Genomic DNA, 11905 nt, shown 5'->3' with positions numbered 1-11905 from the left:
TGAGAGATGAAGACTAAAAACAATAACATTAAAATATGCAACATTTCATTTATTTTGCAATCATTCAGTGTATACCTACAACATTCTACTATACCAGAGTGCACAAAAAGTAAAACTAATTTCAACATACAAGTATTTCCTTGGGATAAAACCTCTTTGGATTGGCAGATAAATATTTCAGGCATAAGAATTAGTGGCATCTGGAACCTAACAAACTCTTGAATAAATCTTCTCTATGCTATATCAGTCAAATAACTATTTGGATCAACAACTAATACTAGTTTTTTTTTTATTAAAATAATAAGAGCTGCATAGCACTTCATGACAAAATGCTTTTGATTTTAAATTGGAATGCTGATTTGGAAATAAGCAAAGATTTAAAGCAATAGGAAATCATTATATGTGTTTAAAGTTCCAACAAAACTCAAGTTTGTATTCAATAACAAAGGCACCTTTCTTCCCTGACTTCACAACTTGATTGAAATGTACACATGTCAATTGCATAGTGCGACAATATTAATACTCTTACAAAATGGTGGTGATAACAACAGACAAAGTCACTGGGATATTTCAAACTAGTAAATAACACCAAAATGGATACAAATTGAAATACACTTAGATACAAACATAACCTAAGTACAACGATGACATGGTGCAAGTCAATAAGTATGTATGTTATTCCAGTATTCTATTTTGGCCAAATAAATAGTTAGGCATCTTGGAAATTAATAAAAATTAATTCTTTAATACTAAAACAAGATCTAAATTAACTTCAAGTCAGTAGTGCTTCCACGAGTGCTGTATGTACACGTGACCAAATTGTTTGTATTGCTATTTTGGGTTATATTGCGCTCAAGTAATTGTCAAACTTGGTTTGTCTTGGGTAATACATGTATTATGCTTTAATATATAATATGGCTAGCAATCAATCTATCCTTGCCAAAACAGGCAAGGCAAATATCTAAAGGGCAACTGTCTATGAAGAATCGAGATTTAATTTTAAAAAACATAAAGAGGAAATATAATACAAGAATTAAAATTTTAAATCAAATTACTCTACAGCATTTCCCATTTCATTAATGCAATAATCCAAAGAAGTACAAATTATCATAAATTGGTACATTTCCCTCCCCAATAACTTTTATAAATGCATAAAAAAGAACTGTCTTTTATAAAAATATTGATTTTGATTTAATTTCTGAATTAACCATTTTAACATACTGGTACATAACTTTATATGTCCATGCCAAGCAAAAACCTAATATTTTAATGCAATATTGGGGAAATAGCAAAGGCAATACTATCTGTCCTATACCTGGGACTAAGAAACTATAATTGATGATAAGCTTTGCACAAAGCTTTTGTGTACAACATTGAGTGTACAACATTGAGTGCACAACCATTACTTTCTAATTAAAATAATTTTCGTACTAAAATTTGTTAGTGCAGACAGTTCTCTCAACAAGTAAGTTATTTACAATCAAAGGTGAAGACAATCACTTTCTGGAAACATTGACAAACAAAATGTCTTAAATGCAGCAATAACTTCGAATTATTTTCAAAGTTTGCCTTCAAATACTGCTTAAATGACTTAATAAGCTCCCAGTTAATCAACAAATGTATTCCACCTTAGATTTTCACTGATTTAAATGCAACAATAAACATGTTATATAATATATACTCAACAATTTTTGTTAAACAATCAGATTATTTAATCATGTGACCAGCACACGGTTTAAAGCTTCCTGGAGACAAACTGATTCAACATCTAGTAGCAATATCTTTTACCCAAAGTCATTCAATTTTAACAATTACTCAATCATTCATGTAAAATACAGTCCTTAGATGACTCACAACTTTTACCCTAAAATTTAACTCTTGAATTAACATATACGAATATGTTAAAATAAATTTCACAACCATCAAGTATAAATTAATGACATACAAAAGATAAATGAGCCAAGATAATTCATTTGCTCTTCGATGGAATTATAGCTTGATTTCAAATTACTGTAAACCAATATTTAATTTTTACCTAGCTCCCATACATTAATAACCACGACAGTGTAAGTTCCTTTCTAGGCTGATACAGAGATACTCCAACTCATATGGGAGAGCAACCATTTCTGCTTCAAATCTACCAAACCACTGTTAAAAATAATGTCCTCTGATTGGAAAAAAAAAAAGCTTTCAATTTTCATCACAATTACCTCTTTTTACAAATGTATTATTTACATGCAGTGTACTTTGACAAACTTACACTCTAGTTGCTCCTATGTTTTTTTAAGGCAATCAGTGACTACCACTGTTACTTGCATCTTCACTCTCTAAGCTCTGTATATCCATCAAGTGACCCTTGTCATTGCCACAATCTGTATCTTTCTTGTACTCTTTTTTTCCCTTTCACTTGAAGGTGTATACAGTTTTTGTTAATCTAAGTATTGCTATAGGTTTAAAAAATCAAAACTCCTTAGTTGATATGTAGGCTTGTAAGTATCAAAAAACTCCACTCCAGAAACTCTTGATTATAATAAAGTCATGAATCTAAATATCAGCTCACTGTATAAAGGAATAAGATGGAAATAACGATGTTTCTTAAAGCACCAATTTTATGGCCCATCAGGAGATCTTCTGCAGATACTTTTATCTGGTCTGGTGGTAAGGGTGAATTGGTGATACCTCACTCAAGTTCTAGTAGTGTCTGTTGCTGAAAAGCCGGAGATCATAATGAGCAAATTTTGAAAGAAAAACATTTCACTTCCAATAAAAAGAAAAATACAACCTACAATAGAATAGAATTAACCAAAAAAATCGTATAAATTGAAATTGTTCATAATAGTTACAATATAGTCCCCATTTAGAGACATATATTGTATTAGTTTGGTCAGTCCAACCCTGCTTATGCAATCAGTGGAATTGGCTTAATTGTGTCATATGCCTCTTCGAGCAGCTAGGGGGTAAATAACCCAGATATATCAAACAGTCTTTCACTTAAGCCAACTGCATTTAGCAAAAACCCCTGCAATGCAGGACTGACACAACTAGTACAGTGTGTCTATCTGAATGCTCCCATATTTCCCAAACTTTCTATTGAAAAAAGTAACCATTCATTTAGAATTGGTATAAGCATTTTGCTGGTAATCTAACTAATTAGACGACTTAATTTATTGAATCTTTGGTCAAACACGGAAGGTTATGCAACAAAAAAGCACTCTAACAAATTTCCAAGGGTTACTTATTCAAGAAGTTTTCATTCACATTATTATATCAACTCATTACATATTGCACCATTTTAAAAGCTAGTTGGAAAATGTCTACAAAATACTTTGTCCAGAGTGATAAAGTGTCATAATCAATAAAAATTTGAAGATTAAAAATGACCTTTTTTCTTGAAATAATTGTTAATTGAAATCAGATTAAACTCCAGGAGTTTATAAAAAAGTAAATATTATTTACAAGTGTCTACCTCGTAAAGACATTGCAAAGGTAAAATATCACCAATGTACCTTTCTTTCCAAACAATAATGCATTTATCCGGATGTCAAAGTCATATAAATCACAAACGTGATTTTAAAAACAGTTAAGTATACAATTTCATTCCCCCCCTCCCCCATTTCTGTTGGGTGTCCTCTAAACCAAGGCCAAATTGTGCTATTATAGCTACAAGCTTATTCCACTAGGCTTGAAACAAGGTGGTGTATACTGTCTATGCAGATTAAAGTTTTCAATCAATTTTAATTTTTCATATATGTACATCTTCTCATTAATGATTCATAATCTATTTGCATGCTGATTAGTGTGTCTTTAGCATAGCCTCCTACAGGAAACAGCAATCAAAATGGAGTCAAAGGAGAGGTAAAAATATTGGTCACAAGATGAAGAATGTGGCATTATATTCATCTGAAAATGTATTGTGTTATTGTATATTGCCTTTAAAAAATCATTCATTCAACCTTTCATTTCTGAATTCAATAACAATTCTTGATATTAATACTATATAACATGATATATTTTTCCCTTAAAAGCAGACACATCATACTTATAAAAAATGACTGCAATAAATGAAACCCTGTAAAAAAGTGAGACATCAGATTAGATCAGGTTAGGTTAGTGTTTAGTTCAAGGGAAAAGTGCATTATATTATGGAGAATAAAGCATGCTAAAAGTTTAACAGGATACTGTAAGGGTTTCTTATCATCCAGATACCTAAAATGAGTTTTTTTCCCTGCATCTTATTACTCAATAATGCATCTACTTTTGTGCTGATTTCAAACAATAAAAAAAAACCCTCGGAACCATCAGTGTTTATATTTCTTGTTGCTATGTATAAGCATAGGCAATTCAAACCTTTTATCATAAATTTGAAACCTTTCTATTTTGAGGTATCAAAATAGGTTTGGGGCATAACTTCATCCCTGAACAAAATTTTATCACGAAAATTAAATTCATTGGTCTTTACCCCAAAATTGCAATAATGACGTCACCTGTAAAATGACATGTGTAAATGATAATTAATTTAGTCACTGAACACTGAGGATTTATCTGTCATCCAAAAGAATGTATGTAAAGCAGTAGATAACAAACGCTTACAGTATCCTTAAACTTAACTTCTGAAAAGCAATCCTGACTAACTTCCACATGCAAGCTGTAACAGTGACATTATGGCATTTGTGCACAGAGACTATAAAGTAAGCAAATAAAGAAACTAAAAGAGAAAATCAAAACAAATTAAATGTTACAGTTTGAGAAAACACTGGATTATGGCAAATATCAGCCAAAGAAATAGAGAATTAAATAAAGAAGCACAATCAACATCAAATTTCCTTTCCTCAAAGATTTCCATTTAGGTAAGAATAAAATCATAAGATAGAAAGTACAAAGGATGACACTGATAGAAGGAAATTAAAGAAAGTGTCTGCAAACTCCCTGAGAATCTTACACTGTATAAATATAAGTCCATCAAACTGCATGCAAACCCCATTTCGTTACAGGTAAAATCCTCAGGGGTATTGCCATAATGTCACAGTTTCCGGGAAGCTTTTATTGGGTCACCTTTACTTACTTCTGCCAGTGGTTTCCATAAGCGGCAGCGTGGTAACTGGGTGGGGCTACTGGTTCAACGTATGAATCACTTCGATCATAAGATCCCCTACCACCATACCCCCCGCCATAACTACGATTATCATGATAGCCATCATAACCCCGGCCATACCCTCCTGATGGAGTTCCCTTGTATCGATTATCATCATAGCGGTCGCCACCACCACCACCACTGTTATAGGGATATCCCCCTCCTCCTCCTCTCCTGTCATCATATCCTGCATTGCTTACGCCATTGCGCTCTTGTTTTCCCTGTCTCCTGCTCATGCTGTTGTCATGCAAATCAAAAATACAAAATAGTGGTAGTGAACAAAACCTTCAGGGCAGGATTAACACGGGGTTTCCAGGAGCTCCTTTTGTAGTGAAGCATTGAGTATATACATATATTTATAAATTGCAATAAAATAAACTGCAAAAATTTCAAGCATGGAATACTGAAATTTAAAATAGTGTAAGAACTCATAAATGTTGTTATTATAATTTCACCATCCCAGTAGTTATTAACGTATATGTGTTCAAATGTTACCAAGTTAACTTAAATGTATAACACAACACTCCAAACCATGTTTAGTATTTCTGAAAACCGTTACCAGTAGGTGTGAAAATGATAAGAAGAAAAAGTAATGGCCTTCCACTCAAAATTTGAAGATGGCACCTATCGAAAATCTCTGATAACTGAGTCAAGTCAGTCACATTGAGTGTTTTTTCAGACTTACTAATCTAATGCTATATGGTCCCCAGGAAAAGCCCCTTGATAGTCTTCCTCATAGTTACTGGAATGGCAAGGAAGTCCATGCAGTCAGGTGACAAGAAGAGCACAAACCCAAGTGCATACGTGCACATAAGCCGAGGCAATCAAACTTTTGATTAAATTGATCCAATGCTAGCTATTTTCGGGTACTAAGGGTACTGTAAGGGTTTATAATCATCCAGATACCAAAAATGAGGGTTTTCCTGCTTCTTATAATTCAATAAAACATTCGCATCTTTTGCTTATTGAAAACAATAAAAATCCCCTCCAAAACATAAGAAATAAATTAGTGTTTATATTTCTCATTGCAATGTATAAATAAGCATAGGCGCCTCAAAGTGTTTATCATTAATTTAAGACCTTTCTATTTTGAGGTGAGAAAGCAGTTGGTATGGGCATAACAGTGTTCATGGGTGCTCAGGTAAAGGAGGAATATGAGATACCGTTTTACCCCCAAATTACAATTATGATGTGACCCATGTGACATGTGTGTAAATTTTAATTTAGTCAATGAAGACTGAAGATTTGTCTGTTATTCAAAAGAATGAATGTAAGGCAGTAAATAAGGAGTTTTTGGCAAATGCTGACAGTAGCCTTAAATCAAACGTCATGTACAAAAAAAGCCTTGCTGCACATCTCACAGTTATCGTGTAAGTATTGTCAAATGGATCTGTCAGTGCCTTTTAAGCAATTGTTTTGTGCATGCGCCATAACTTTATGCATAGATGTGCAAAAAAAGTGGATTTCATAAAAATCTGAACAAATTTTATTATATTTTTCCAAGTACTACATGCGTCTGATTCTTATTGTCTGATTTTCAAAAGTATTGATTACCTCGACTCAATTTCATCAACCTTATTAGTGAACTGCACTTCTAAAACCCATTAATCAACAGTAAACAAAACAAAACCACAAAGACCTAACAGTTAATTCAAAGTGATCTTCTACTTGTTTTCACAAACATTATTTCTATCAATCTAAGATTTACCTGTGATCAAAATCATCCCGCTTTGGGTCATATTCCTCTGTCTTGCGATACTGACCAGCAAGAAGCATTGCAAAGATGATACTTGGAATGAAAAAGAACAGGCACCAGCCTATGCTGTACCAAAAGCCATTCTGAAGGGAAATAATAATAAAACTTCTGTTAATGCATGGTTTATATTGATTTAAATGATTACAACACATGCATTAAAGAAACATAATAACTGATGAAAAAGAGTTTTGAAGCATAACTGATAATTCACTTTTTCTAGTCTAGAAATGCATTTTCAGCTTCATTATGTACCACTGTTTAACTCTTAATTAACTAGTTACTACCAATGACCAGTAACTACAGACCTGACAGAAGTAAATCATTGGAAAGAATAAATAATTGAGTCAACTTCCTTTGTACTTACAAAGGGATAAAGCACTGTCTTGCAAACAGTTCCATGCAGTGTTTCTAAAGAACTGTACAGTACTCCACATTTCCCTACATCTTCTTTCAACTGAAAAAAGGTTAAATTGAATGTGTAAAATTTTAATTTAATTATTCTTGTTAAAATTGAAAAGTTATTTTTCAAAGCTGTTAAACATTATATTACAAGAATAATATCAAATGTATTCATTCTGTTTAAAAATGCTTAGAGTTCATTGCATCATTAAGTCTTCTCAGTCAAAACAGAGAATTAGAAACGAAACATCATCAACACAAGATACATGGAGTCGAAATGTGTGACACAATATCCAAAACATGTAAGCAACCAAAAAAAAAAAACACAATAATTAGATATACAAACTAGAGGATCAGAGAGGCGATACCACCTCCGAATATTGTACCACCAGCTGGAGCAAGCACATTCGTATAGACCCCCACATACACAAAATAAGGGACACAGCCACCAGTCTTTTGCTTGACAAGCTGTAAAAATGCAATCAACAAGAATTTTCAAAATATGCAAAAAAATATATAAAAAGTTCATCAACAGTGTTCATTCTAGGATGCGCCCTTGCGTCACTGACGCAGAAAAAATGTGATTGACGCATTTCGTAGAGTGAGCTGCGCCAACAAAATTCAAGAGAATTAACAGCGGCGCATTTTTGTGTTCTAAACGCGCCCTCCAATTCAGCAAATTCACGGCCGAAGTTTGATTGTTTACTCGACTTCTCTTGACATCAAGATCTAATGTTAAACGTAACGAAGATATTCTTTACGCGTCGCAGTTTTAACAAAGATCTTAATTTATGCTGACGTCATGCGCTTTATGCTAATCAGTGGCGATCGCCCCTCCTTTCCTGAATCCCTGATAGGCTGAGATTAATTGTCCATGTAAGTCAATTTGATCAACCCGTACATTGTGCATGACGGCGGAGAAAGCAAAATGGTATTTTAAGTTTTAAAAAGAAAATCGATCCCGAAGATCACTCTAAAACGGCTCAGAACAGTAGCGACGGAGATGATCATGATCATGCACAGCAGACATTCCCACCAGAAAAGAGAACAAAAGTTTGTGCAGCCGTCACGACTGCTGATACCGCGTCGAATAGCAATGCAACTTCAAGGTCGTTTCAAAAATGGTGGAGAAATACTTACAAGTGACTTGTACACGACGATAACGCTTATGCATTGAAAAAAAAGGACAATATCTTCTTTCAAGGGACTAATAAATTTCGAACGAGTACCCTTATGCGACATGAGACGTCCGCTGCCATGCAAGAAACGTCGGAAGCAGCTCAAGCTAAACAGACTTTTTGCAGAGCTTTAGAAGGTAAGATATTATTTTTTTGTCAATATTTATTTAAACACAGAGCAATAGACATCAAAGTGATTATCGTGACGGTCCCGGACCCACGTGTTGTAATTATATTTGTGCAGTTTGAGGAACTCTTGACAGTGCATTCTGGGATATCGCAATGCTGAACAACTATGTAAACAATGTGTTTGCTGCGTCGCATTGACATAGGGCATCAAGCTCATGTTATTTCCCTGAACCTTATTTTTTTGTATATATAGGTAAAAATTTTCACATTCATTGTTCATAATTTTATTGTGTTGAGAAATTTGGTCTCAGTTGATGGTGATTAAGGGAAAAATAAAGTAAGGGATAGTGTGCTGGAGTATTCTTTATGGATACCTTCAACACTACTTAACATTTTATGTAGGTTTTTATGCCCAAATTAAAATTTAATTGTAACTTTTATAACATTTCTAGGTAGAGATGGAGCAATCATGGCAGTGGTGAAATCAGTTTACTGGATTGTTTAAGAGGGCATTGCAATTCACAAGTTCGGAAGGACTTAAATGTTGTCTGGTATACCTGGCAGCTAAATTGAAGAATTTCTCCTGAAAGTGGGGAAAAGGTTATCGTAAATTCTCCAGGGACCACCTTGTGACTTGCGCTAATTATGAGAAACAGTGCAAGGCAATACAGTGTCAATTCATTGACAATCTCATTAAAGGGTTTGCTTCATGCCGTCAGAATGGCCTGAACGGAACATATTCTTCAGAAAACATGCCCAACTAACGATATCTTTATCCAAATACACAAATTAAAAGCTCATTTTGTAAATTTTTGGCTTTAAAAAACGTCCTATTTGCTCGGCCTGGGAGTTAATGAGCTACGTGGTCACGTGGTCCAATGACGACAATCGAGCCACTGGAGAACAGAGCGTGCTTAGCTGTCAAACTGAGCTGCATTGTCTACCTGTAAGATGCCTTCTCTGGCTTCTGATAAAAGTTTATACTCATTCAAATCTCTTACCCGAGGGGTCTAAATCCTCGTGAAGCTGTGTAAAACCATTTCCCGTCTAGTCATTTCTTTAACAAGCATTTCATTATGGTTATCCCAAGTTGTATAAAACACTGCATTTGAATGAGTTAAGGGAAATGTTGATTATTGCATATGAGGTCCATGTTATTTGTGAAATTCAATTTATTTTATTAAACCGCTGACACTCCGTCTTGCATACTTTCATTAAACTGAGGTAAACAATGCCCGTTACCTTTACAAGTCCTATCTTAATCATCCATCTAACTGGAACTTCCTTTACCTCTTAATTAGAGGGTTAAATGGCATTCAATTTGTCTTGCTTGTATCGAACGCACTCTCTATCTAAGCTTTACTCCAGTTATCTCAGGTAAAAATCTACCTGTCGTTAGTTACAAAGCGCAGCTCCCGTAGACCTGGGGGTACTAGATAAAATCTGAACACCAGGTTTATCGAGGAGCTAGAGAAAGAAAGGAAGAATTTTTCCTGCACAACTTCATAGGAATTTTAACACGGACTTGATCCAGCTTAGACCTCCAAACTAACAGGGTGACATGGGCAATTTTCACAAACAAATCATAAAACTATATTTCAGTTAACCGCCTTTAAAATAAATATACCGTTCTGGGTAAATTAAAATAGTTATTAAATCGCAAGAATATTTTTGACTTAAATGATGATTTTATTATTAATGGAAATTAAGCTACTATATGAGGTACATTTGCTGTGATTACGCTGTCCTTCATGTTTTGCGTAAGTCTACATTTTGCTGTATGTGCTTGTAATCTTTTTAAATACATGCGTACAATTTTTGCGGGTCTGGTTACCCCCCTGTTATGTGATGAGAGTATTAATTTGGCAATTAGTTCCTTAGCTTATTTGAATAGAGTTGCAGTGTAAAATTTTCAACAAGATGTTGGCGAAATAGCCCATTACTCTTTGTAGGTATTTCCCCCGTCAAAGTTTGTCTAAAATTATCTTTCAATCTTTACTCTTTCAAAGACAGTATAAAATTACCTGACATATTTTCGTGTAAACTTAATGACAAGCCAAGTGTCTCCAGTTCATTCCGTACTCAATTTTACCCAAGCAAATTTTTTTCTTGAGTAGATCTTTATGGCACGGTGTTATAAGCTTACAAATTTGCAAAAAAAATTGCGCACTGACGCAGAAATTGCGTTTCAAGTTATAAAATAATCAATCTTTTAAATTATTTAATATTTCAGATGAAATAATCTTCAGAAACAAATCTTCAAAGCATAAACGAATTAGGATAACGAACCATTTTATTATAGCAGTTCCCATTTTTTCTTTAATATAACGCTCTTTTTCCTGTTTTTCCTCAACACGTTTTCTTCCACGGAAGCTTCAAGATACCCTGAGAGCAATTTCTTTTATTAATGTTCGCGACCGTGTTTGAACTTAATTGTTTAAGTATTGATATTTAACGTCATTTACAAATACCAATAAAATAACCCCATGAAATAAATGAGATATATTGAAAAATATGAAAGCCCACCAAGACGAGTTTCATACCTGTTATTACCTGGCTTGGGAATTGCAGCGGTGCATAATTAACAGGTTTGTTGTAAACGAGCTTTTGGTCAACTACAATGCATTTAAAAGGCATCAGCAATCAGTAAGTTTGCCAACTGATGACAGTTAATCTGAAAGACTACCAGCTCTTGATATGATCTAAACCACCTGAGGTGACCATGATCTAGAGCATCGCAACTATTGTCACCGAAGTTAGTAAGTAAGTCACGGAAGACCGTCACAGACAAAGAAAGATTGTCAACGAGAGCTGCAATTTTGGTGAATCCCACGGCAACACACCGAGGCATAACGAAAATTCCTCAACTCTGTTCAACACAACTTTCCTTAACTTCCCCGTCACCATGCAGCTCAGTTGAGTCTCATAGACCTTTATCGTGATTGTCGTCACAGTACCACGTGACCCAGATCTGTTGCTTCATTTTTGCATATTGAGGTGAGGTTTACTAAAACGCTTTTTTTCTACTAATAGATTGTTTTTATAATTTTTAAATGGCGGGGATCGATTAAAACATACCTCTAGTGTATAGATTGAGTGCTGTATCTTCAAAATTCGAGAAATGGATTTTTACATGAACATTGTCCTTTAACAACATCAAAAAAAGGAACAATTCTCAGTGATTTTTAGTAAGACCTATGTCTCTGCTGTCGAAGTATGTGTGATATCATTCTCAATCTGGTAGCTTTTTATCAACGAATTATATATCATTATCAGGGATGAGACAATTAATTTCATAAGTCATGAATGCAT

General features: G+C 34.1%; 1 protein-coding gene across 5 annotated transcripts in view; it reads right to left on the bottom strand.

Moving 5' to 3' along the window:
- Positions 1-28: 28 nt before the first annotated feature.
- LOC106162771 (prominin-1-A-like) overlaps positions 29-11905 on the bottom strand; it is a 45608-nt gene continuing 33731 nt past the window's right edge. The window contains exons 22-26 of one of the 5 annotated variants that reach the window (XM_087005267.1): positions 7252-7341; positions 6840-6970; positions 5817-5873; positions 5063-5368; positions 29-2707 (exon numbers count right to left, since the gene is read on the bottom strand). In XM_087005267.1, the coding sequence (XP_086861393.1) occupies positions 2692-2707; positions 5063-5368; positions 5817-5873; positions 6840-6970; positions 7252-7341 (600 nt within the window). In that variant the 3' untranslated portion in view covers positions 29-2691. The remainder of the gene's footprint in view (positions 2708-5062; positions 5369-5816; positions 5874-6839; positions 6971-7251; positions 7342-11905) is intronic. The other 4 variants (XM_087005270.1, XM_087005271.1, XM_087005268.1 and 1 more) reach the window with 4 other exon arrangements.

Source organism: Lingula anatina, chromosome 2 (genome assembly GCF_051362555.1).
Source record: "Lingula anatina isolate TDL-2025a chromosome 2, LinAna3.0, whole genome shotgun sequence".
Classification (NCBI taxonomy): domain Eukaryota; kingdom Metazoa; phylum Brachiopoda; class Lingulata; order Lingulida; family Lingulidae; genus Lingula; species Lingula anatina.
The sequence above is the reverse complement of the archived record's forward strand: the minus strand, read 5'-3'. Positions and strand labels throughout refer to the sequence as shown.